Genomic DNA, 27,923 nt, shown 5'->3' on the forward strand with positions numbered 1-27,923 from the left:
TTGGCGGGTTTTTAAAATAAATTATTTATTTTCAGATTATTTTTTTCCTCTGTTAATTTTTGTGGTGAGATGTGTCAGCAAGTTATTTAACACCTATATTTTTCAGCCAGTAGGCCTTCATGAATATTTCATGTCATATTATAACAGCTGTTACATAGTGTGATGGTATGTCAGCTTTCCACTGAAATCTGTATTTACAACAGTGAATGTAATACAACATTCAATATCATTTCTGGAATACATTAGTGTGTTTAGTTAAACTGAACTCCATCCAAATATATTTTCTATCTCTGTGTACAGATGAAACCACAGGCCCCTACATGTCCCTTTTTTCTGCAAATGGACATGCACACAAAATAGCTGCAGGGACACATATGAAAACTGGCTACATCATTTCCAAAGTATCAGCAGTGCGTGGCAAGAAACAGGAGGCAGAGAGGTTGCGAAAGAGAGAGGGTGTAGGAGACTTGTTAGTATTTATTTGATTTCTACTTACTCAATAAATGCCTGTCTCAAGGTCAAGAGAGAGGTATGGCAGCAACTGAGGGAAAAGATGGTAGAAAAGCATCTGTCCACACTAGACAGGATAGTGAAACTTAACTTTCTTATGAAGTCAGGGGGTGGTGTTGTGTGAATCTTGTTATTAAGTTGAGGCTCCAGTCACGTCCTACGATTCCATTCGTCTCAAATTCTCTAGCACCCACACACTTGCAAGCTTTCTTAAGCTCTTAGCAAAATCATTAAAAACACAGGAAAGCCTCCTCCGTTTGCTCCGGGGAAGAAAATGGTGAACAGTCCGCTGTCAGACGGCACCTCTGTCATATCAGGTGATTGTAACAACCCAGTAGTATGGAGGTGACTTTCCCTGATGTGTTTTGTTTTGACCACACAATGAGGGAAGTTGACACACAAAGGCTGCATTATTAATACTGAAAACTGACAATGGAACCTTGTAAAGCCAAACCTGGTGGATTCAACGTGGGAGTGGAGAAAGGTGGGGGGGGCCCTGATCATTTTGGATTACAAATGTCAGACAGAGAATCAGATTGTTCCATTGATTATTTTACCCCATGATGTGCGGAGGCCTGCTGGGTTTGAGAACGCACTTGAAATGGTATGCAAACCATTCTTATACATAAGTTAGGCACAGATTTTGAGGGTTAAACTTGTTTCATTATTAGTTCACAACATTTATTGCCAGGACTTCAACTAAAAATATGGTCAGAGTGACTTTTTTTTTTCCTTTTTTGCCTAGTGTATCCCCATGAAACCATTCCCTCCCACAGATAGAACCACCACACATAAAGTGCTGACTCTCTTCATCTGAACCCAAAAAGTGCTCATATTCTCTCCTTTTGTTTTCTTTTTCATCTCACTTTTCTTCAATCACATAAAAAGAATTTCCTGTTATCTACAGACCTCCAAAACCAACCTCTCTCTCTCTCTCTCTCTCTCTCTCTCTCTCTTTCTCTCTTTCTCTCTCTGTCCCTCCCTCTTCCCCTCCCTCTCTTCTTTGATGCTGATACTGAGACTTCAGAACCTGCTGCAGGTTTCAGAGTGACTTCAGCCTCAGGTCTGCGTGTCTCTGAGTGTGTATGTCCCATCTCTGAGCACGCGCACGTGTATGTGCCCTTCTGTCTGTATATGCAGCAGAGAGAGATGGCGTACTGGCCATGGGTACTCTTCTTGCCACTTGTGGCTCAAGCCGAAAGCGGAGGAGGAGATTATGGTAAGTCCATTTTTATACTGCCTATTCCATCCCGTTTGTCATATGAAAAAGCTGTGCCTCTACCATAGTGTTCCTATGTACATTCATGGCTATAAACCTGTTGTTTACATTATTTTGAATCTACACAAAATTGGTTTGACTCGTGGTTTCGCATAATTTTTATGTTTAAATGTGAAATTTAATTGTTTCTGTGGTTGACAGATAGTTGTTTAACTTGCAACAAGAATTGTATACTGTGGGACTTTTGTTCACATTTTGTACTGTATTTGACTTCAAATACCTAAAATACCTTTCTACATTTGTCTCATGTTCCTGTGTGTTTATGTATTGACACACATGATGAATCTTTGATTGTCAGCTGAAATGCCTCTGTTGAAAGCAATCCTGAGTAGCAATCCTGAGTATTTTCTTTAAGACACACCCTATTTTGCAGCATAGAGATGTGGGATGATCTCTTTACCTATTTATAAAGAAGAGGCATGTGCATCTTATGCCAACTGATCATCATGTTAACTCTGAATAAGTAGTTTTAAAAAGTGCATCACAATAGATCCTTTATTTACTACAGCTAGAGGTGTGTGACCGTGTCTGTGACTGTGTTTTTACAGTCTCCTATGCCAGAGATACGGGTTACTTACCAGAGTGAACTGAACACCAAAATATACCAAAGGCATCTAACATTTTCAGATGTACATGTATATATTTACAGTTGAGCAGTGCTAATTGCTCCATGCACAATTACTTTTGTTCACAAAATCCATGCACTCTTCATTTGTCCTGCGATCACTGGTGATACTTCTTACATTGATATTGTCATTGTAGAGGCACATATTGACAATGTCATCCGATTTGTCTGCTGGTCACCAACTGTCGGCGGTGCGCACAAAAACCCAGACAAAAGTTTCATTCTGAATGGAGAGACCAAAATATGACATCTGCTGGAAATGAACGTACCTTTGGCCCTCTTGTGTAAGGCATGGCAGCATCAGGTCAGGTCTACAAGCACATTTAACGTGTAGCATTTTAGATCAGTGTGTTTATTGGAGAATGCTTATTACACCAAAATTAAGCAATCTGACATGACAACATTTAAATATTATTTTGACATGTGCAAGAGATCCTAACAGTACAAGTTCTTTTTTTCAGTTCCACTGACATTAACACAAGTAACCTAGTGCTACCCATATAAAACCCATATAAAAATATGACCATTAATTTGCAGAAAGAAATTTATGTGTTGCATACTGTGTGTGTTTCGTTTACATTTCCATTTTACTGTATGACACTGTGACTACTGGATTTAAGCAAGAGGTTGGCTTCTTGAGCCAGATTTGAAGTGCACAGTCATTGTCTCTGTAATATGTAAAAAAGGAAGATATGGGGACTCAGAACATCAAACTATGGCAAATCTGAAAGAAAAGGAACATGGATTTGGTTCCTTCAAAAGTCAGTGAGTTTCAGTGCTAATAGATCTACAGTGGAGCTAAAGGGATAAACCTTAGCAACAAAACTGACGCCAAAGATAGTATCATTGACGGAGAACTGAAACAGATTGCTTGCATTTAACAGGACGACTGATCTAGCCTAGGGCAGTCTGTCAGACATTCTGCATCAGAGCATGCAGACAGGAAACTGAGGATCCTGTTGATCACAGTGTGACAGCACTGTTATTGGCTCCCTGGGCTCCCTGAGGTCATACACATCAAAAGCATTTAAAGTCTGTAATGGATAATTTTTTTTTTTTAACAAAAATACTTTTACCACCACGGAAGCCACATGCATCAGCTCTGGTTATAGCACTCCGTTTCCAGAAGGCTCAATGACAGTGAGTGAGTCACTGAGTGATGTAGTGTGTCTTCTCTCTGTATGAGCCAGTCAAGAACTGTAAACACAGTGTCTTCTACGGAGAAAATTATTGACCAGTTAAGTTAAAAGAGAAATTGTGATCAGCAATGGCTACTTTTATAATCTGATGACTTAACATTGAGGAAGGGACTTTCAGGGAGGCAGGTGCTATCTTTGTTTATGGCAGAATAGTGTACTACCCAGCCCCTAGTCAGATACCTGTTCAAAACATAACTAGCATGCCGAGCACCGGATGACTCATGAGCAATGGCTTTCCCAGACACAAGATACAATAATGCCAATGATGTAATAATGTAATAATGTAATAATGCAGGCCCCTACATTCCCTGAGCAGAAGCAGCACTGTTGCAAATGCAACAGAATCAACCATTTCACTTGCTGGTGTCATTCACCCTCACAGTTCTTAGGTTTTGATTCTGACCATCCTTCTCTATCAACACTGAAACCTGCTGTCTTCAAACACTGTGACTGTTGCATACGAAGACGACAACAATCTCATTCATCCTTTTGTAGAAACCCGCAGCGGCGCTATCTGGATATGGCCAGGCTCTGATCTCTGTTTTACAGACTAGTGATATGCTGTGTGCTACAAAATCCAGGTTTTCCATCCAACACCATTGAGGGTGTTAACATCCTGACCTTTTCCATACCTTGGATTTCACTGTCTCAGATACGGAAGGGGCACGTGTTCTTCTTGGCTAAGAGAATATCCTGCTCCTGGAAGGCCTTGGTTGCATCAGAAGCTTTGCCTATTCGCCCACTATTAATGCCATTGTCAAGCTGCTTCTGTAGCCACAGAGCAGTGTCACACTGGCCATCTACTAAGAGATCTATCATCATCGGGCCCATCAAAGCATCACCATTGTTGTCAACCTCAGTTATGACTCGCAAGACAGACAAGCAAATTATGCTTGTGTGTAGTCTGAGGAAGATAAATCTCTTTCATGGATCCACAGTGTCTACCAAGTTTGGTCTCTTCCAGAACTATCTTCAAGTTCCTCTGGCAACCTAAAGGAGGGACCTCAGTACGTTCATCATCTATATGAGAATCTTCGTATAGAGCAGAATGGCTTTTGCCTTCAATGTAGTACCTGAACATTTTCAGAAAATAATGTCGCTACTTTTGTCAGAGATTCATTTTGTCAGCTAACAACTTTCCAGTCATGCCATCAGCCCCACTCTGTCAAATGTTGAAGCCATTATACATCTACATCAACGACAGTCAGCGCCACAACTTTTCTCATCATAGCGAATTGGCCATCACAACTGCCCCACTGCAACAGCTGCTTCAGAAGGATGCTGCTTTGTGGATCAACAGACTGCCAACAAGCAGTGCAGACAATCAAGCACTAGCTCACATCATTGCACACATTGGCGCACTTCAGCCTCACAGCGTCTATGTTAGCTAGCTATGATGCCTCTGAAGTGACAGCGGGAGTTGTTTCGTCTAAGATACAAGGCAAGTGGAGCGACCATTGACTTTCACCCCCTATGCCCTCACACCAGTTTCAGGATAAAGGGAGGTATTGGCAAACCTATGATCCTATGAGCTGTGACATGTGATGTTATATGACCAGTATTTCACCTTGCATACATATCATGAGGCATTCACTTCCATCTTCACAATTCAGTGAGGGTACAAAACCCTGAGATCATACGGATGGGACAAACAGTTGAACAGGTATAACTTCAGTTTGGAGTTCACACCATGCAGGGACAATGCAGGAGATGACTTGCCGTCGGATGCCATCAAACCCCTGACACCACTGGAACCTTAGAACATAAGAACATATTATGATGAGAACAGGCCATTCCGCCCAACTAAGCTCACCATTACAATTAAAGAGTATCCAAAACTGCATCATGTCTGGACTTGAACACAGCAAGGGTCTCTGCCTCAACTACATGGCCTGGCAACCTATTCCATGTATTGATAACTCTTTGTGTAAAATAATACTTGCTTACTAGACAACCAACTTCAAACCCACTCAGTGATAACTCCTGTAATTCCTGCAGATTTCATTTTCACTATGAGCCTCTCATGCAGTACTTTGTAAAATGCCTTTGAAAGTCCAAATAGATAATATCATAAGCTTGGTTTGCATCTAAACACACTGTAGCTTCCTGTTTCAAACTGTCCTGTAATTACTTATTCATCTACTGTGGACGCTTGTTTTTCAGCTTCCCTTTTCTCACTTGCAGAATGAATTTACACTGTACATCCAGAATAATCGCTTTAAATATGCTCCACATTTCTTTCACAGTTTTGCCATCTAGAAGAGGTACCCAGTTTATATTCCTTGTATAATCACATATCTTAATGAAGTCAGCTTGTCTAAAGTTGAAACCTCTAGCATTGGAGAATGCAGATTTAACTTGCCAAAAAACTTCAAATGTAACTGCACTATGGTCACTTTTTCCGAGTGGCTCCCCTACCTCAGTACTGCCAATTCTATCAGGATTATTACACAGAACCAGATCTAGAATTGTGTTCTCTCTTGTAGGTTGAGTAACAGACTGTATCAAAAAACAGTCATTTACAATATCCAAAAACTCTTCCTCACATTTACCTTGACCTGACACAGCTTCCCAATTAACTGAAAGGTAATTGAAATCCCCCATTACTATTGTCTCACTCTCCTGACATGCTAGTGGGGACAAAATGGGCTAATTTTTCTCCCCTAACTGAACATGCTTTCCCTACATAAAGATTTACTGCTGAGACAGAATTACCAGCTAAAAAGTGCTAAAAGTACAGAGGTGGCTCAGAACAGCCAAAGGCAGAAATCAAACACAAGAAATGCCACTTAGCCTAGATACAATAATACTATGCTTACAGTTCAGCAAAAGCAGACGCGCTAACACAACCAGAATCAGGATATCCTAAAAGCAAATGCAGAAGAATGGTAAAAACAAAGTAAACAATCGAACAGGCTGGCTAGCTAAACTACCCAACTAGCTAGCTAAAGCATGTTACTTAAAGATTTAAAGATTTGCTCCTGAGAGGGCGAAAAACCACAAAAAAACTCTCGTCAGCTACAATATGTGCTGAATTAGCTATCTTTGCTAACGAGCTAGCTTGTTAGCCAATGCTTCGACGGGGGAAAAAAGTGGAAACTTCCCTCTCAGTCCCCTAATGGCAACAAAAGATTCAACTTTTGGAGCATATCAGACCTACCTTATTTAATAGCTAGGTGAATAGCCCCAATTTTTATTTTTATCCGATTGGATGTAGGAGCACAGAGACAACTCCACAAACACAGCATGCTTGTCCTGCTGGGAGGAGATGGGAAAAATAAGAAAACAGCATGGAACACAGTTGTAACATCCCTAAGCAAACAGTGGAGTGGAGTGGTTAAGCAAAACAATTAAGAACGACCTAAATGCATGTCTGCGTGAAGGTTAGCAGTTCGATGAAGTGCTGCATCAAACCTCCCTGCACAAGGGCCACAAACTCGGATTCAACAAACTGGAATGTCCCCTTATGATAGAGAGGGACTAAAATTGGGCTTCGACTGTCTCACCACCAAGATTATGACGAAGTTTAAGAAGTTAAAGCCGTTACCATTGGCTACATGCTCCCATGTTCACACTGTGTATCAATAGGTGAAAGCCAGGTATGATCCCAATCACCAAGTCAAATTATTGAGGACAGAGGCTACTCTGTGTCCTCCACGCTTTCCCTCAATGACAGATCATGTTGGCATGCAAATCATTTGCACAAAGCCCCCCTCCATGACACCCCCATGGCTTGGTTCTGACAATTCAGTGTTGTCAAGGACAATACATGTCACCAGCAACCCTGACGCAAAGGGGCAGACACTCCTGCGCCTCAATAGATAATGATCAGACACTGAGAGTCTAAGCCACTAGGCCTTGATGTGCCTCCTCACTGTTTTCTGAGTGCAAGTGTTGAAATACTGGAAGCAGCCAGTTGGCGAAACCCACCTCATCCATGATTATCAGACACCTGGTTTTCATAATAATGTCTTTTTTGTGATCAATTTTGTATTTGTAATTTCCAAAAATTCAGAATTCAAAGTTAAAACAAAGTTATAGTATAATTTCCACCGCACCCCCTCCTCATCTGACAATCATCCCCTCCGCTCCTCCCTAAGGTTTGTTTCCCATCTTAAAGTGGACATGAAACAGCCTAATTTTGATGAGTTTTGTACAGAATTAAGTGTGTTGGAATTTATTTTGAGAAAATTTTAGAAATAAAACGATTACACATTAAATTATAATAGATTTATGTTTGGTACTTATGCTTTCGCTCTGGCTCGCCGCCATATTGCCGTTGTGTCACTGACTACGTCATGAGGTTGGTTAGTTGGAAAGTAGACCAAGGAAGACAGCAGTTGCACCGGTGGTACATAGAATTTCGAGAGAAATTGCTTGTTGGTCGAGAGAAAAGTAATAAAAAAAATCAATAAAATCATTTTTAAATCAAAATGTCAAATTATTGATTTCTTTAGTAAGTAGCCATGTAATAAGCTGATAATGTACAGCTTCGCGTTAGGGTCCTGCATCACCCCGTCGGGGTTTATTTCACAATAATGACCGGCTCGCTGTACATTATCCCTTACATATTATCTAATCATTAACTTGTCAACTAGATGGCTGTGCTTTGACGGGAAAAGACGTAACATAATCCTGGTCGTACCTCTTTCTGCTCTGCCAGATGGTCGTGCCGTTGGGCCCTTTCCTTACGGCACACAGCTACTTCTTTGCTATTAGACTGGGTCGGACGGTCTGTACACCCAATCTTATAAGAGGAAAAGTCAAACACAGGGAGCGGCCTTGAACTTCAGCTTGTTGGTCCGGCGAACCACCAGCACGCCTGACTCTCGTCCACATCGTCCTCGTTTGCAAAGTGCTTGCTACAAACCCTAGCACCACGGCTAAGTGGGGGATTATTTCATTTCAGTGCAGCTAGCCAACGATAAAGAACTGCTTGCCGCTTAAGAGGCAAAGTATGAAAAGGAACAATCTTTCTTTGGTTTTTGACTCTATAAAATTCATTGCTGCATCCAGGGGCAATACAAAAGTGACCCCCTTGCATCGCTTTTTAGTATGGCTTTTCTTATTTTCCATTGAGTCAGTGATTTTCAGTGCTGTCACTAGTTAGCTAATGTGAACTAATGTAGAATGTCCAAGACAACCATCCCCATGACATCACATTCTACACTAAAACAAGATGGCGCTACACTTGTTTCAAAAATTTAGAACTAACTTAGATTACTTATTATTTTTAATCCAGTTTCCCTGACAGTGTTAAACCTATAAGGATTTTTAGAGTGGGAATCCATCTTGTAAATTATGCTAACTACATCTAGTGTTTCATGTCCACACAGGCACATTGTATACAGCTTATGAAAATAAATAAAGAAAAATAAACACAGAAGTGTCTCTCCATGACACTCCATTACAATGGTACTAGTCACACAGTGCACTACAGTGAAGTCATCTCATTGGAGGTTAGACAGTAATCAACTGATAACAGCCAAGCAACTCGCCGGTTTCTAACAATTCACACAGTCTCTGAGATCACTGAGATGAGGAAATCCTAACCGACTTACCCAAAACCAGTGAGTTCCACCAGTATGGGATCCATGTCTTGTTAGCAGAAGACACTGTCAGTTTTGAACCAGGGCTGTAGGGCTCAGCTTGGAGTCAAGACAAGTACCTTGGGACTGGGACTAAGACTGAACTGGGATCTGGTCCTGATGTCCTCTGAAATTTTGCTGGTTTCCACTTTCCTTGTTTTATCTTTTTTATCTTTTAGCTTCAAAGGCAGGTTTTGGTATTTACTTACGCATACTTATGAAGAATATGTTGTGACATCTATTGGTATTAAGCCTGCAAAGTCACAATTATCACACATGTATGACCATTACTAGATGCTAATAAATGACATAGGCAAATATGGACCACATTACTGCTGGATCACATTACTTTTATTCATGGGTAGTCAAATAAGCAGCTGTTTGATGAATAATGTACCACACAACTTATATATTTTGCAAGAAAAATAGAAAATATCTATACTGATATATGTATCAGATATTTTTAAAATAGTATTGTGTTATGCTTTCAATGCTTTCAAGTGTGGTTATTTGATTTAATGGTGCTCAGTGTTAGCAGTCAATAACTAAGTGAGTGACTGGGATGTACAACATACACTTGTTACCTTGTTGACCTGAAATATCCTGCATTTCTTCACACTATACTTATGAACCCCCACAGAGTGCAATGTGAGCTGCTTCTCCCATTTGAATGTCAAGGAACACGGCACCTTAACCTGTCAACTCGAGAATGAAAGCATTGATGAGGTGACAAATATAACCCTATGGTAAGGAACGTTTAAAAGTTATCTACTCATTATACTAGTGTTATTTGGATGTTGTCGATGATATATAAGTAGTACCAACAATGATTAGGAAACTGGAAATATTCCAAAGGAGCAAAGGAGCATTAAATTCATTTTTTGATACTACGGTTTCACATGTCATTATTTAGCAGAGTACAGTCTTGTAGCAATATTCATCTCACTTGGAAAGGAATATTTATATAACATATACTTAACATGATGTTTGCCATATTGGATTTTCTGCTTTCTTTATTTTTGGAAAACACCTAAACAACGTTACTTGTGAAACCATTTGTCATGTTGACATGCAGCTTTCAGTTTTGTTTTGTTTTTTTCCAGTAGACACTCTTCCTTAAAAAGCACACACAGAGGCCACCATAATTTATTTACAGTGTTTATGTAATGTAATGTAATGTGTTTATGTGTAACATGCAAATAAGGTCTAACATTGCATACCAACAGATCCAAATGTTGGATCTGTTGGTATGCAATGTGGTACAGAAATACTTTACAGTAAATCCAAACATGTCCAAACATTCTACAAGACACGCTTGCTTATTAGAAGAGATTATTATACATACTATGATTAAAAAGAAACACAGTGCTACCCAAGTGAAATCTTGTGGGTTTTGTCCCATGCATTGTGAATCATTTGGCTCAGCATTGCATTTAAAAGCAATGTGACTATGCAGCCCTGGCTGGCCAGTAGATTAAAACTTCCTTCTGGGTTTTAAAGCTGCTTACAATTGCTTTCCACTTAGTGCTTGGTTTGGGAGTTTTATGAGTTTTTATATCTGTTATGCATCTATTTAACACAATAGATTACTACAAATGACTTCTGCCTTACAGCCAATAATACTGGGCCTTATGAGGTGTGAAATGAGATGTATAAAACATAAATAGATGTACAAAAAGCCTTAATTCCCAATCCTCTCTTTTCATATTCAGTGTCAATAATCGTGGACGATCCCCCTGCCATGACGGAGAAAGGAAGGGAAACATCATCACATTCAATAGCCTGACTGCAATCAGTGAATATGAGCTTGTTATCTGCTTTGCATCAATGGAAAAATATCATAGCAGGTTTCATCTTAAAGATATAAGTAAGTTTTAGTTACCACTGTTTTGTTACTGTCCTATTTCTTGAAATGATAAAACGGTGATTGGGTTTATAGTGTAAATGAAAAATATAGAAGGGAAATATTCAATTTTACGGCCATCATATTTAAAGAATGATATTGATGACTAACACATTGTCTCCAAGTTGCTCCTGTTCTGCTGTTTTGCTTTTAAGACTGCCAGGGATTTAATTTCTCTCCCCCTTTCCTTATACATCCTTATACATTATACAGTCAAGCCGATGCCACCCTGGATTGTGAATGCAACATTTTCAGAGAGCAGCAACGCGGCAGCAATACACATTGGAACTCCATACGAGGGAGATTACCTTGGAGGAAAACTTAAGTTTCAAGTAAAGATCGAAGGCCCTGACAAACACCTGGTAAGAATCTTCATTATCTTGCCTTCATACTCAAAGGCATCAAAGATTAACACTTAATTAATGCAAAAGCTTTTTTCACAAAAAAAGTTCTACATTGCCGAATGAGGATGACAAGGTCATTTTAAGTTTATGTTCATCGCTTAGCACACTTCAAAGGCTGCCTGCGTCTGTCAGTGTGAATGAAACATTACTTCCCTTTTTTTTTCTTTGCAATAGGAAAGAGCAATTTCCTACCAGTCTTTAACCATTGAGGGGGCATATTTGAAAATGAACACAATGTACTTTGTGAAGGTCAGGGCAATACCTAATGGGGAATACTTCAAAGGTACATGGAGTGAGTGGAGCCCATATAAAAGTTTCAAGACACCCGCACTAAAGGGTAAGTACTGTTTTGACCATTGATGGGTGACAGATACTACTGTACATATTGGGATGATTATAATACACTGTAAATGATTCTTATTACCAATACAGTACTTGTAAAGATTGTCAGTCCCTCTTTATGTTAGGTGGCCCTCATACCTGTGTATTTAAACTGTAATTACATAGGGACAATGCAACTTATGGGGCAGTGGAAGTAATGCTTATTTGTAATAATACATTGTTACAAAGTACTTGCAACTATTAAACCCGTTTGAAGTTTGTGCAATTACACCTGAGTAAGTTACATTGCTATTAAGGCACACAATAGTACACATGTAGGTAATGTGTTAATACATAGATATTAGTGCCAATTTTTGGAAAGTAGAAAAGTGCCACTTTTTGGAAAGAAAAACCAATTTCTTGAAATAAAATGCAAAAACACCAATTCTGAAATGTAATGGAAATACAAAGAAAAACATGAACATGTTTTAGGAATTGTAACATGATTAAGTTCATAACCATAACACAGTGACTAAACAGAATGCCGGAGTACTTCGGGGGCATGAATGTACAATCCCATTACCAAGTCCAAGGAGCTGAACTACTAGGGAGGTCAATTTGCTGCTGAATGCTTGTACCCAATGTGATGTCGACATTACAAAAAGTGCTTATTTCTTTCAAGGAAAATCATTGACTATTTGAATATCAGAGCAGGGATACATTACATTTTACCAAAATGTAATGTAACAAAACCGTTAACTACCATTGTGAAAATGAGATAGCGTGCTTGCAAGTGTAATCTTTTCTTAATCCTTTCCTTTCAGCAAACTGAAGCTTAGAGGTTATTCTTATACTCTGCTGATGTGCCATTGGAATAAAGTTACAAATAAAATTTTAAATAAAAAACAGTTGTATTGTGACAAGGAGCAGGGCAAACCCAAATACAAAGACTAGTCCAGACACAAGAGATTTGGTTCAAAGAAAATAAAGTTATCTTCAGTGGAGACTCGTGAGATGCAAAACAGGCTCGGACAAGAGTATGTGTATGTGTGCACACAATCACACACGCACACACACGCGCAAAGGCATGACACTTAAAAACTGAGCAAACACATGGACAAAGGGCAGTGAACACAGGTGTAAATAATAACTGAACACAAGTGAAAGACGTTAACTAAATGAGATATAGTGTACACAGGAAGTTGTGTGGCCATCTGGTGGCCAACCTGGGAAGCAGCAGCTGCATTCCTGATATTAACTTTCCAGTACTGTTTTATTGTTTTGCATATTCATTGGATCAACTAGTTTTAAACTAGTTTTAAACTCCCAGTTTTAAACACCTAGCCAGCTAGCACGGAACAGCTGAAACACAGCACTAGTTGTACACATTTAATATGTCATTCAAGTGACTGCACTAACAACAGTTAGCATTCACTTTAAATACTCTTAAGTAACACTTAAATACATGTGTTATTTATGGCTAGTTTGAGAGTAACGCATGTTGTGTACGCTTTAACCTTGTTATCACGACCTGACATAGCAGTCAATGTTATTTTAAGTTTTTTTTTTTGTTGTTGTTGTATATTGATATTATATTGCTATGGTACAACTATTAATTTTTCAGTTATGAGCTTAGATATCATGATTGTCCCCCTGCTTGTCTGTTGGAGATTTTATCACTCTACTGCTCAATAATTTCAGGAGGTGATCTTCATTTTTATCTTGATAGACAAGCTTCTGTGCAAGTTAAGTTAAAGTACAGATTTTATTTTCCATTTGTTTTCGATGGAGTAATGGCCTATATACACAGTACTCAGTCTTACAATTTGCCATATCCAGTAAATTATCATTCATTCTCAATACTCGGGACACCCTCCAGGGAAACAGCCCTCATTGGTGACATCACATAAAGAATTTTATAACATGATCAATACTGAAATGTATTGCATGGGCAAGGAGTCATTTTGCACCAGAAAGCAGACAACAATGTTTGCAGCTGGTGTCTGAATGTCAGAAACTTTGAAATGTGTCTGATTGTCACATCTACCACAGAGTACCGTGCCTGTTCAAGAAGACTAACTGCCTCTTGCCCCTCCAGAAAGAGATGCTTCATTGCTGATATACATCCTCCTTGCTTGTCTGCTCATCCTGCTGCTGATTATTGTGACGGCACTCCTGCGATGGCACAAAGTGTAAGTCCTTATAACTGCTCTATCATCTCCAACATGATGGGGACTTCTGTCAAGTTATCAGCCAACGTCATTTTATGACCCTGGTAAAAAGTTGACTAATATACAATGGTTACTGAAAAAATAACATAAAGTAATTAAAATTTTTTAAGATCAAAATTTTGACTTTTTGTGATTTTTGGAGGTTTCACTGTCATTATATCTTGTTTTTTTTTTCTTTCCAGTATCAAGTCTTCCATATGGCCAAGTATTCCCAACCCCAAAAATACTCTACTCCAAATGTACAAGCCAAATAGAGTGAGCAGTTTCTTTGATACACATTCTATTTATGTATTTTTTTAATTAAAAAAAATCCAGTTGATGTGGGAATACAAAGAAAACTCCTCTCATATTGGTTGCAGGGTCTGCCCGTTAGCTTCAACCCTGAGGCCTTCAGTGATCGGAACATTCACATGGTGGACCACGTTGAGGCGAAGCCAAGTGCCCCCGAGCTAATGGAAGCGTGGGACAGCTATGAGGTCAGGCATCAGAGCCAGGAGTGTGGAGGGCTGGAGGGCTTCCTGTGGAACTCTGCCGACAACCACAGAGAGTCCAGCCCTATGCTGTCGAGGAGCACACAGGATGGAGAAGACATGGTTGGGGGGACCCCAAAGCAGGGATTGTTGGATGGGTCAGAGGTCGTCTACGGTGGCAGCAATGATGGGGTAAAAAGCCTGCCATTACCCCAGACAGGACGGAGAGAGGAGGCATATGTAACCATGTCCAGTTTCCTCAAGACCCAGTGAGAGGAAAAAATATGATGCAGATCGTCAGTTATCAGAGTGATCCCTATGAGTCAAGAAATGTAACAATCCACTTCACAGCTTCTCAGTTATGGGTCTGCTGCTGCTTCTGTCTGTGCAGTGCAGCCAAACAAGAGTATGGTACCATCACAACATTCCTTCTGCTGTAGATCATGCACTATTCTTTTGACAACACCCACCATGCAACAGGACACTATCAGTACCCAGCACTGTGCTTATTTCTGGGGCTTATATCTCAGGGCTTTGGTACAGAGGATCAAAGAATGTTATTTGTGAGGGAGGAGTGGGCAGAGATTAACCGCCACCCCATGTTCTTCACTCTGTTTGCACTCACCGTATTTCATGTCATTTTGTAGCCTTTGGGACATCCAAACGAACTGCTGCTCGGTTACGCCTGCACGTGAGGCCAACCTGTGACCTCATGGAGGCTGTTTTATTCCCTTTTTATTATTATTATTATGGCTTTTTAAAATACATTTTGTCATATACAATTTTATTCTCCAAATAGTTTTCTTTAGAGATGAGATAAATGTATAGATTTAACATTGGACAGGTAAACTTGTATTGTTTAAAGAGTTATATATTGCCAAGCTGTCTACTCTTTAATGAATGCTAGGTACCTACAGTATTAAGGTTTTTGATGACTTGAACTCATCATTTTGATGGCTGATAACTATGATGCTTATGGGCATAGTTGTTCATAATGTGGACATTTGGGTTGTAGGTAATTGTATTCCTGTATAAACATAAAGACGTACCATTTATGATTTTCAGTGCATGACAATGATGAATATGAACTAAAACACCACTTTACTCAGCATTAAAAATTCTGAATTATTACTAAATTCAGTCCACTACACAATGCACCTATGTAAAAGAATAATTCTTTTGTGCATTTGGCTAGAGGAGTCCATCTTAATTTTGCAATATGCATTGCATATTGGAATCAGCCAAAGATGCCTACAATTCATACAAAACATGACCAAACACGGGCTAGGAATACTACTCAGAGCACATTTGAAAATTAATCTGTAGATTATTATTGGTTACTATAAATGTCCTTTTAGTGTAGCATCAAGGCGGTCACTGTAAAGAATACTGAATGTCAACTGTTAATTCAATACCAGTCTTTTCAGATTTATTAAACATTTGCACACCCTTTTGTAGCATCATGTTGACTCATTCCTTTATTTATTTATTTATTTTTTTAAGTAATTTTCATTTGCATTAGGCACTTAGAGATACTCATATGTAACAACTTACACAGAAAAGGAACCAAACTACTTATAATAAAGAGTATGTTGATTAAGAAAACCTTGAGTACAGCAATATCAGCTTGCAACATTTGTAAGATGAAATTATACAAAAGGGTACAATGATCCACATTTAAATGTAAATAAAAGAAAATGTGAATATGAAGTGTTCAGTGATGTCTGACACTAAAATCACATGAGTTAAGTTAAATTTTCTGCCTTATTTCTACTTGAGTACAGATCTATCAATTCCATTATATTAGATTCATTGGCATTTCCAGGTTTCCAGTCATGGAAGAACAAGGCAATAGTATGACTGATTGAAGAAAAGGTATTTATTACCTTTTCAGAAAACTAGCATGTGTGCACAGAAACCCTCTTCATCACCTGGATTTCTGCTGAGCAGCATGTTGGCATCTGTTAATATTTTCATTTCACAAATCCACTTATGTAGGCTGTCCACACAAAATTGAAATGTCAATTCAGTATTTTATGTACTTGCCATGAATTTAAGTTGCAAAAGACAGCATGAGGTTACAGGGTGCCTTCTACACAGAATTGTTGTGATGAAAAAACATTTTGGTGAAGTTGAAGCCATCATTTTCTGTAAATGCACAATCAATAAGATGTACTGTAATTGGACAGTATGAATCAACCAACCAACCAATAAAAATTTACATTTGAAAAAAAAAAATTAAAGTAGGTACCACATATGGGTTACCACAAAGGCAGTCAATGCAAGTATATCCCTTATCACTGAAAGACAGGGCCATCGTCAGGGCAACATTTCTCATGTTCCATATTCTGCTTCATAAGCTGACATCTGCACTGTGGTGCACCATTACCTATCAAGTACATTAAGCACAGGATTTGAATTCCTCAAGACATTGCAAACTGACATGCACCATACATGTTGAGACAGAATATCATATCTTTTCAATCTTTAATCTTGGGCTGGTTTGATAAAATACACTGTGGTAATATAATCAATTATTTAAATGCAATTTCCTATGATAAGTAAATTGTTAAACATGATACAATCCCCTTCCAAATTCATTTCCTTCATTTTCACAAAATTTCTATAGCACCAACAAACAGTTATTGACTCGGTCACATTGATTTCAGCTGTCTTCATGATAACCCCCTACATAACAGTTTTTCACACAATAAGTGTTTATGATAACCGTCCATGTAAAGTTCTCTATAACTAACCAATTAAAAATCACAATTTCCATGCATTCTTCATCATGATAATGAAGTACACATCGTTGTCGATTGAGGCACTGACTCCACAGTAGTAGTTTAAAAACTCCTCTTTGGTGACCTTCAGAAGCGGAGAAAAAAATGGATCTTAATGAACTGGTCATCAGAGGCAACCCACAATTCAGCATCTACAGACTTTCATACAATTGTGTGTAACTATTGCAAATGCAACACACCAACAATCTACATTTCAGTTTCTACTAATTGCTCTCTGAAGGATAGCATAACATATTTGATTAACCTATAATGACAGAATTAACTAGAAACAGACACAGGAAACCAGGAAACCCGAGAATTGATCAAGGAAACTGCCCAGAAAAGGAAAGACCCAGTGAGCACTGCCTAACAGGGAGCTCACAGAAGAAAATACAGTCTTTGATGAACTACACTTATAGGAATTCATAACAGATAATTGGCTGGGTCAATACTTTAGACTGAAAAAAATTAAATTTTCTCAAGTAAGCAAAATTAACAATATATGCAGATTGTATGTTTACACACACCTAAATGTAACCAAACACATAGCTAATTATCAGTTATAACCATAAAAATACATATTGCAAAATGACAAATAATGATCTCAATCTGTAACTATGAACTGTTGATTCAATGCTTAGTCAACCAACTGGTTACTGCAAAATAAAATGGGTAGCAAATCAGAGAATGCTGTAAGAATGTAATCCACCTGAAAATTATAGTGTGTATATTATATAAAATATATAATATATAGTGCTTCTTCGAAAGTGTAAAATATTAGCAGGTGAAAATTACCTTTGGTAACCTAATGGTAGATTGTTAACAAGAGCTCCTAGTGGCTAGCAAAGATATTATGAGATTATATTCCATGTGACATTCCCCACAAAGCAGTTACATATTAAGGCACCAGTCAAATGAATGGGCAATATGCAGAGTGATTTTGTGTTGAGTCAGGAGGGAAATTACTAAAAGAAGAATAAGGAAAGGGACAGCAAAATGCCCACATGTTAGTAGTTGAATATATCGCCACAGTAGGTCATGCAAAGAAAAAGACAGAACATGAAACATCTAAAGGAATTATATTGCTTTTCCACAGTATGATGAAAGTGTGTGTTAAAAAGTGAAAAGAAGCCCATCTCTGTTGTCCACATCCCAAGGTGTCAGGGGTTGTTACCCTAGGAATTAGGTGTCAAGCCGTTAGTTTAGTTTCCAGGCGTTTTTCATCATAACGATAAAGTAGACATCTGTGTCAATGGATGCACTCACACCTGCGTAGTAATTCATAAACTCTTCCTGTGTGACCTATTGCAGCAAAATACAAATCATAGTTGATAAAGGCAAAAAAAGGTTGCACTGTCCTGGAGTTTCAATAGGATGTAAGACTGTAGACACTGGAAATGCAGGAATGAAAAATGTTACGCAAAATGACAATCTGGCTTCAATTTTAAAATGGGAAAATGCCCGAGATGAAATGAGATGAGATGAAATAACTAGATACTTCTATGGAAGGGCTTAAATTGCCATATATACATGTGTATATAAATGGTATGTAATATCCTTTTTTGCCCAATTTGATTCTAATCTATCTGAAACTTAGTTTACTAATAGCAAAGAAAATTTCAAAACAAAAAAATTCAATTTCAATTTAGTATTCCACTAAAAGATATTGCATAATTGGATAACTGATACTGGATAATAACATGTCTCCCACCATCTGTGAAAGGAAAGTCAGCAGTTAATACAGCATCAAAGACTCAAACACCTAAAAAAGTAAAAGCAACACTAACTTAACACTTAACACTAACACTAACTAGATGCATAAATAACTACATTTCAGCTGGTGAACACACAGTCTCTCTCTCTCTCACTCTCTCACTCTCTCTCTCTCTCTCTCTCTCTCACACACACACACACACACACGTTTTGAATATGGATGCCACCTTAGCGATGCTGCACTGAAATACAGGAAAAAAGTGTATGTTATCCATATGACTGAAACTGAGTGTAGAAGCAGTAATTTTATGCTGGTTCAATCACAGTGTTTTTCAGTGTTTACAAATATCAACATATCAGTCCTCCTGTGGAAAATATCAATCAACATGAACTGTGCATTAATACATTTTGGCAACTTAGCACCCAGGTGGTAAGTGGCCCAACACAGTCCAGCTAAATCCTGGAAAATGGGGGAAAAAATGGAGCTGCTTTTTGCTGTATGTCATAACTACAGAGTAGAAGATTATCAGAGGAAATAAGAAATTAATATGACTAGATACCGTCTACGTACCTTCCCATCCTTGTCATAAGGAGAGTCAAAGCTGTCCAGGAACTTGCGGAATACCTGTTCCTCTGTCCACTCTCCATTCTGATATTTTGGGTGGTGCTTAGCATTGTAAACCCCTTTCAAGTCCTCTATGGTGATCACACCATCACCTGTCTTGTCCAGCTTTCTGAAGGCCTGCAGGATCACTTCCTTTCTAGCATTAGACATGGGCGGCTACAAGGATGCAGACAGTGACTGTCATAAATTCGGTTGGTAGTAGAAATGATATAACAAAAAACATTTGAAACATGTGATAAACAATTACAAATATATAAACATCCCTCTGTGTGGCAACAACGTGATGGGTACTGCATGGGTTTACCGTGATAAGGTGAGCCCACTGTCCATTTAAACAGACATGAAGTGAACCAAATGCAATATTGATGTACTGACCCTGAGTGTGATAAGGAACTCATCAAAGTCAATTAGTCCACTGCCGTCCCTGTCAAACTGCTGAAAAAGCTTCATGGCCTCCTCCTTTTCAATGAGGACACCATAGTCATTCAAGCCCTTCAAAAACTCCTTCATGTCCAGTGTACGGCTGTTGTCATCATCCATTATTCTGAAAGTCCTAAGAAGATATACAGATATAGGCTGATTAATTTCAAATTATTTTCAAATAGAAATTGACTGTAAGGCTGCAAAACATAACAGAGGGGCAGAGAGCTCCAACTGGAACGATAAGACATGCCAAGCTGGGTTATGAAAAAAAAAAAACCTTCCTTTGAAACATTCTTACATCACAGAGGTGGAACAAAAGGCCCCAGGCTCCCTGGAAAAACCTAAAATAAAGGTATGGTAGACGAGAGGTGTGTATTCAGCTATAACTACTGCAGTTGTACGACTCCCTCAGGAACAATAATCTCAACACAGGGCCCAAAGCAGTAACACAACCCAACACTGTCGCTCTCTGAGCCTTGGTGTGGGTGCTGCTCAATCCTTTTGCTACGCGTACACTGCAGGAGGTGCCTCACTCACCGGCCCAGCCCCTTAATTCCAGAAGACCCTCGTGCCAAACACTGCAGCCTCAGTCGCTCCACAGGATCCGCGCAGGCAGACAGCTGCCGCTTGGCATTCATGGCCATCTCCCGATCGTGCCGTGATGTCCCTGCCATGGCCTTCACCACCACACACAGACGGCGTAGGAGGACAGCAAAGGAACAGAGGGAACACAGCCAATTAAGCACACGCACACAGGCACAAACTACCTATGATTACCTACCTGTGCATACTTTGACTACTTATTACATTAACGTGTGTGTGTGTGTGTGTGTATTAACAACTGAAATGATTGTCTTTACTCCTTTACTCCCTGTTGTGCAGTGGTCTCTGCTCTTGGGATTCAAATATCATCCACCATGACGACAAGATAGTGTTGTCTATAGCACCTGTTAATTTTGAGCAATCGATACATGATGCTTCTGATTGTTACTTACTTTCTTCTCAACATAATCTTTACCTATTTATGCTTAACATAAAACTCCAGTTTATAAGTATAAGTTTATGAGTTTATATCCATCCATAAGTATATCCAAAAAGCTCAATTTTTGTTTCATCTGACCATAACACGTTTCGAACTGTCATTCATATGCAGTTTAGCAAATTCAAGGTACCTCTTTCTGTAGAGGCATCTTCCTTGGCAACTTGGTCATGAATGCCATGGTTCATTCTAACGCTGTATGTTCTGGAGATGCACACTGATGACCTTGGATTTACAGTTGCCCCTTGAACCATTTTTTTGCAGCCCGTATCTGTATCTGCAGCCTTAAATTTCTTAATAATGTACACTATGGGCAAAAGTGGTAGATTCAGCTTGTTGTGTGTGAGTGTATATATATATATATATATATATATATATATATATATACTAAGTTTACCACATTCTCTAACCCAAGAATATGCTACTAATTAATTTCTTCTATATCGTACCTCCACCCCCAGAGAAACAGGAAACCTTCAGAGGCCTCTGTATAGTTTCAGAAGCTCCCATTTAGCTTACAGAAAGCAGGATGTTGGTGTCGATGTGTTGTATAAGACTGTTAAAAAGGTAACTAAAATGTATAAATGCAACCCTTGTGTTTCTTAAATAAAATTAATTATTTGGGAGTAATATGAGTTTTTTTTTCCTTTGCAGTGATATTGAGATTTTTAAAAAGCAAGCAAAAACCCCAATATGTATTTCTCCTCTCTCTTTTTTACTTCCAATGTAGTCAGATGTATAAATAAATATGCAGGGCACTGTATTTGCTTTGTGTGTGTGTGTGTGTGTGTGTGTGTGTGGCCTCAAAACCCTTGATATATTTATGCAAATAAATTGTAAAACTGTAGCACTATCAACACTAGAACACAAAGAGAGAACAGAATAGTGTGTTCTACAAATAATGACATGTTTTTTTCATCTTGTGAATGACATATACAGTATTTAGCTAGCAAAGTTCTTTTTTAATGGTATTCCATACACACATCGTCCAGTTAGGTAGGTAATACAAATACTGCAGCTTGTGAGAGTTGGTATCCTATCTTGTACTGCCACTTGCTTTTTACCTAAAAACGTTTTTCTGTTGCATCACAAATACCCAATCTGTGTTCTGACGCCACCCTGTGTCTACAGCCAATAGTTAGAAATATTATGCACTGGCAATAATAGAGCCTAACGTCCCATGTAATGTTTGTAGCGCTATATACATTATGGGCACCAGAACAGCGTCCTTTTATCCCTCTGAGTCTCCCTCTTTGTATCTGAAGAAATATTTAATGTTAATAAACATAAGATGTTTCATCAGCCAGGAAAACTTGCATTTGCACAAGTGTGGGAGGAAACACATCCAAAGCACTCACTATAACGTGAACTAACGTTATCTCACCTGGCTCGACAAATATCGACAAATATTATTAATTCATTTAACAACAAAGGAATGAAATCTTTTTCTGATGTCGCCAACTAACAACTTGCTAAAGTTAGTATTTAATTCTTCACTACCATGAAAGTAGCAGAAAACATGCAACAGATGTTAGCAGGCTTTATTACTATAAACTAACATAGCTTCCACTGGTAAGGGATCCAAAAAGTCCCTCTACCTACTTCCTCTTAATGAAAACGAAGCTGAGAAGCTAGACGATAACATTCACCATTTATGTCAAATCACAATAAAGTACATCCCGTTTAATAATTTCTTACCTAAACCGACACGATATTAAAATTCAGCAGGTTGTCCACCTCAACCAACCTTCAAGAATCCTTTCGTGGCGTACTGTTGCCATGGAAATATATACAGAGTGTATTGATGGCTGTTGCGCATGGTGGTTGGTTTGATGCGTCTCATATTTCAGGGGTTTGGCGTCTGCCGTTGAAGCCTCTGCCCGCCATCTTTTGAAGATAGCCTCCTTACCGCCTTTGGGTTGTGTGTTGACAGAATATTTGCGCATTAGCTAACTTTTTCATTATTATTTATATTTCACAGTATCCATGTTTATTATAATGAATAAGGAGCAAAAGTGTAATTTGTAAAAATGGAAACATTCGGGTTTTTTCGAATTATTTTCGACTCAAAAGTAGGCTCAGACTTGCTCAACTAAAAAAAAAAAGCGAGATGCCTTCATGTAAAATGTAACTGGTGTAGTTAATGTATAACGGTTTGCATTAATGTAATTCTGCTCGTCCTCTCCCGTTCTTTGCGTATCAAATCAAATAGCCTGTGTGTTCTGTTTGTGGTCGTGTAATAGACCGCGAAAGACAGGGGAATAAAATGAATAGTAAATTTGATGATTTTGCTGGGTAATCTTCAAAGCATGGGCACTTTGGGCAGCGAAGCGAATCGGAAAACACGGAAGTATTCGCCCATTACACCAAGTTCAACATTAAGTTTTGTGTTCTTTGAGGGTTTGGGTATGGAGCAAACTCTACGTGGCTTCACAAAGCTATAGCTAAATTCTCACAGATTTGCTTGAATGTTGGTATCTAGCCGAACAGTAAACAGGAATATGCAACTAAATGTTGAAGAGTAGTCAATTCGGTTGCTGTTTTAATTGTTATTTAAGTGGGATATAGATTGAAACAGTGTCATGATTTAGGATTGGCGAACCTCCTCAAGCTCTTTGAACTTAGTTCCCACCAGTACTTTACCTGTTCAAGAAAAGCCAGTGTCTCCAAGGTCACATCATCAGTCTCACAATTTTACAATATTCTTCATTCAGAATCACTCTTCAGGGTAAGGGCAAAGTAGAAGTCAACTTGTGTTCACTGTCCAAACATTTACCAGTTAGTTAGTAGCCATTTTATAAATTGGCTTTTTTTTTGTACATAGCTATGTTACTTAGTATTATGGAATCACCAAGGTCAGTCTGGAGTGGGATAATGTGTCATCAGCATAAAAAAAAACATTAGTGTGGGAATGAAGGCTTTCTGCACAGCTATGGTAGAGAAGTCATTTTGAATATTTAACTAGTCTGGGCTACTCTAATCTTCAGGTTTCATAAGTGCAATGTCAGTGCTGATCAGAATTATCATGGATATGTTCCCAATTTTATATATTTAATTCAACTCATATATAAAATACTGAATAATTTGATTGATAACGATGCTGTCTCATTTACTACATTCTCACCTAGGATGGAATAACACAACACAAAAAATAACCACTCTCAAAATTGAACTATGCTTTCTTTTTTTTGTATTTTCAGTTTGATGAGTTTGCATGCAACTGATTGATTGGGATTTAATGAATAGAAGACTGATCAATTGACCATTTTACTCCTTAGCGGCTCAGGTGAAGTACGTGAAAGTGTGCATTCAGCTGGAAAGCAGGTTCAGATGTCTTCCATGCAGATAGTAAACAAATGCAGTAAGGTACAGATTAGAAGGCACATAGAAGTACTCTGTGGATGTGCAGATTGAGTATATGAAGAGGTAATGCTGAGGTATGCCACTGCCTCAAACTCAGCACCACGACTCGGCAGAACTGACAACAAAAAAGATGCATTGAATTATGGGGGTCATTGAGCATTTAGTCAGTCTAAAGAGATGATGCTGACACTGAGCCAAGAGTAGTGCATGTTGGCAGGGCATGCACAGAGAAAATGGGCAGCAAAAGCTTGTTATCTCAAAGTGCTGAGAAACATGATATTAAGACAAAGTCTGGGAGAGGAAAAACAAACAGGACAGTATAATAATGAGGAATGCAGCATTGGGGTGGTTAAGCTTAAAAACCCAATTTTCCCGACCATTTAGCTATTTACTTATTTTCTTTTTATTAGTAGTCTTTACTGTGCTTGTAACTACTTATTAGTTTATTTTGGTTTCTTTGATCTATTCATTTGTGTGTGTGTGTGTGTTTGTGTCTATTTGTGTCCCCATAACTAACTGTGGCAGCACATTTCATTTCTTTAACAAGTGCACCCATTTCTCTCATATCCTAAATAGACCTCTTGGTGTGGCTATTTGGTGGTCAACCTTCAATTCTTAAAAGTCAGTAAAAAGAATTTTAACAGAATCTCCAGTCATCTCAGTTTTTTTCTCTTCTGGTTGCTCACTCAGAGTCCATCGATACAGGATGTAGAGCTGGGGCAAGAACACTCGGAGGAGCATGAGCTGTTGAGCAGCAGCGCAGAGCCATGCTTTCACAATGACAATCCACCACTCTATCATGTAGACTAGAGTATTACATGGAGGATTTCACTGGACTGAAGTTTCAGCCACAAGTAACGTCCATGCACTTGGACCCCTAGATCCAACACAGCACACTGTACAGGAATGGCCCACTTGACAGGCTTCAAACAGGAAGGGGGGGGCGCATCAATTTGGTGGGAATGGGCGGTGCACAGGTAGATACTCCTGAATTATAGTTCCACAGCAAGCATTCACAGTGTTCAGTTCTAACTGTTTGGAGAAGCTCTTTTTCATGAGAACAAAAAGGGAGTTTGCTGTTCCATTCAGTACTACATTATTGTTATGGGTTTTAGTTTTTTTTTTTTGCCCCAGTAAAGTAATGAAACTGGATAGGTCATTGAAAGTGATCATTTTATTTTAATATACATCATGACATTCTTTTACAATTTCATTTTTATTTCACATATATTGAGAACACAGTGTACATCATGACTAATAAATTAGAATCCCAGCATCAGAACACGTGTCCATCCAGTAAATACAGCTACAGATTTTTTTTTTTTTTTTTTTTTTTTTAAAAGGAAATCATGGCAGTCTCTTCCTCATGTTTCTTCATTTCAAATAAATAAAATGCTACAGAATGTTTAAATATTATGTTTTTCCAGTTATATCATTCAATTAGAAAATTCAGAATAATTAGAAAACAAAATATGAAACCTTTCTTTTTGTGTGAAGTGGTAAAAATAGCAGAGATAAGAAGAGTGAATATTTTCTCCAACAAAATCGTCAAAAGCAAACATCAGATTACAGTTTTTTGCACACCTAGATGAATGATTGAAATTTAGTTGCACTGAGAAGACCTGGAATGAAATATTTACAATGTTTATTGATGTAGGCCACAAACCTCTTGGCTGTGACGCTGACAAAAAAATCATAAATACCCTAAGTAGGTATAATGTTTCTCATTCACTGGAACAATAAGGGGAAGGAAAATATACATGTGCCTTATAAAAACCAAACAAAACTGCTATTTAAGAGCTATTTACAGTATATAGCATGATGTTATACAAAACGACATTCAACTCAGATATTGGAATCAATGTTTTCAAGTTGACTAATGTCTTAAAGATGTGACCACTGTATACACAACCTGTTGGTGTTAAGGTGCAAGTTACCATAAGCCATGGTGACATGATAAAAAAGATCTACTGAAAATGAAACATTCCTGAGGAATACAAACAACAGATCTTGTATTCTTCAATACCTATATACCATTAATAAAAATCGTAAAATTGCAAGCAAATAAAACACTTTTAAAGACATTAATGTGTTATGCTCCCCTTTCTCTCGTTATCTTTAGATCTTTTAATTGATACACTTGAAACAATGGTCAAACAGAAAAATGAAATTGATAGAAGGCTAGCTAAGTAACATTAGCTTTTTGCCTTATAGACCAAGCCATATGTGCAATATTTGTCAGTGTTTTCTGATGATGTGCAGAGGTGAATTAGTGCCATCACAGGTAGCTAGCTACTGCGAGTTGTCACCCTCTTTATTAAAGAAAGAGAGGTACAAACAGCAAGGACGCTAACACAATGATTATACTTCACTATATACTCATAGCTAGCTAATGTTAGCCACCTAAGTAGCCTAGCAGTTACCAAATAGTCATCACAGACAATTTACAGACACTTGCTATGTTACGACTGATGAAATACACCACTCTTCCTTCACTACAACTAATGTTAAACATCTATCCTACTTTTTGACAGTTCTCTTGCTCTGTCGGTTTATACAACACAAAGCCAATCTCTATAGCAATACCGATATCAATATCAATCGCATACGAACAGGGTTTATGAATATTACCCATAATCTCAACGCTAACCCTTACAAAAGTCATAGAAAAAGTCCCCAAAGATCTCAGTATGTGTTCAAAAAACACTTTAATCTCCCATGATCAAATTTACCAGTATAGTGAGACTAACATGGCCATAGTGCACCTCATTATGTCAGACAATACATCAAATATCTGTGCAACCATGCTTTTGTAGCTCTGAGGGAAAAGAACCTGTGGCTTCATTGTTGCTGCCAGACAAATAGATCCCTTGATCACTGTAATATTGCATCATTCTCACAGTGGGGAAAATGGCTTTTGATGCTTGTTGACACGATAACAAAACTGTAAAAGGAATAACATTTTTTTTTCCCAAACCCTATAAATAGTTTTCTCAATTTGATCCAATACATAGCTTGGATCAATGATTGTCACAAGTCTAGACTCTGGTACTGGGAGAAAGCCATACCAAAAGGCCACAATCAGAATGGAAATAAGCAAGTGGGGGAATCCACTACATAATGGCAAGGGTGGCATTCAGAGAAAGCCAGAATATTTGTCTGTTCACTTCATTCTCCATTTGTTTCATCATAAATAACGCTTAAATAGCAGTACTATTATTCAGCAGTTACAGTACCAGCACATTTCAATCTTACCAAAGATAAACAGCACATTCTTAGCAAATGCCACTGAAAATAAACAAAGTAACCCAACTTCATCAAATGCTGTGTATATAAAAAAGAAACAGCACAACAGTAATTATGACTGTGATCAACGAACATTAGCAAAGCAACATACTGGTGTACCCACAAGGCACATTACCTTATGGTTAGTGATGTAGTTACACT

The 27,923-nt window shown here is 38.3% G+C and overlaps 2 protein-coding genes across 2 annotated transcripts; one reads left to right on the forward strand and one right to left on the reverse strand.

Annotated features, from left to right (window-relative positions):
• Window positions 1–1,557: 1,557 nt before the first annotated feature.
• Window positions 1,558–15,210, forward strand: il7r (interleukin 7 receptor). Its single transcript, XM_036529902.1, has 8 exons — window positions 1,558–1,729; window positions 9,842–9,947; window positions 10,914–11,068; window positions 11,318–11,466; window positions 11,683–11,845; window positions 13,928–14,021; window positions 14,243–14,315; window positions 14,420–15,210. The coding sequence occupies exons 1-8, from the start codon at window positions 1,645–1,647 to the stop codon at window positions 14,801–14,803; spliced, it is 1,209 nt and encodes a 402-aa protein (XP_036385795.1). The 5' UTR covers window positions 1,558–1,644; the 3' UTR covers window positions 14,804–15,210.
• A 3,300-nt stretch (window positions 15,211–18,510) lies between these two features.
• Window positions 18,511–22,877, reverse strand: capslb (calcyphosine-like b). Its single transcript, XM_036530181.1, has 5 exons — window positions 22,812–22,877; window positions 20,612–20,751; window positions 20,027–20,204; window positions 19,598–19,807; window positions 18,511–18,615 (listed from the first exon to the last, which is right to left on the reverse strand). Exons 2-5 carry the CDS (start codon window positions 20,746–20,748, stop codon window positions 18,511–18,513), a joined length of 630 nt encoding a protein of 209 aa, XP_036386074.1. The 5' UTR covers window positions 20,749–20,751; window positions 22,812–22,877.
• Window positions 22,878–27,923: the final 5,046 nt, after the last annotated feature.

The sequence above is a fragment of the Megalops cyprinoides genome, chromosome 5 (assembly GCF_013368585.1).
Source record: "Megalops cyprinoides isolate fMegCyp1 chromosome 5, fMegCyp1.pri, whole genome shotgun sequence".
Lineage (NCBI taxonomy): Eukaryota > Metazoa > Chordata > Actinopteri > Elopiformes > Megalopidae > Megalops > Megalops cyprinoides.

Coding starts and splice junctions, on each gene's coding strand:
- capslb (XM_036530181.1), bottom strand. CDS start 20,748: ATGGCAGGGACATCACGGCACGATCGGGAGATGGCCATGAATGCCAAG. Junction 19,808..20,026: donor AGTTCCTTATCACACTCAGG/GTCAGTACATCA, acceptor GCATCCTTGTAG/CCGCCCATGTCTAATGCTAG. Junction 18,616..19,597: donor CTTATGACAAGGATGGGAAG/GTACGTAGACGG, acceptor TTGCTGCAATAG/GTCACACAGGAAGAGTTTAT.
- il7r (XM_036529902.1), top strand. CDS start 1,645: ATGCAGCAGAGAGAGATGGCGTACTGGCCATGGGTACTCTTCTTGCCA. Junction 1,730..9,841: donor AAGCGGAGGAGGAGATTATG/GTAAGTCCATTT, acceptor GAACCCCCACAG/AGTGCAATGTGAGCTGCTTC. Junction 11,069..11,317: donor GTTTCATCTTAAAGATATAA/GTAAGTTTTAGT, acceptor TACATTATACAG/TCAAGCCGATGCCACCCTGG.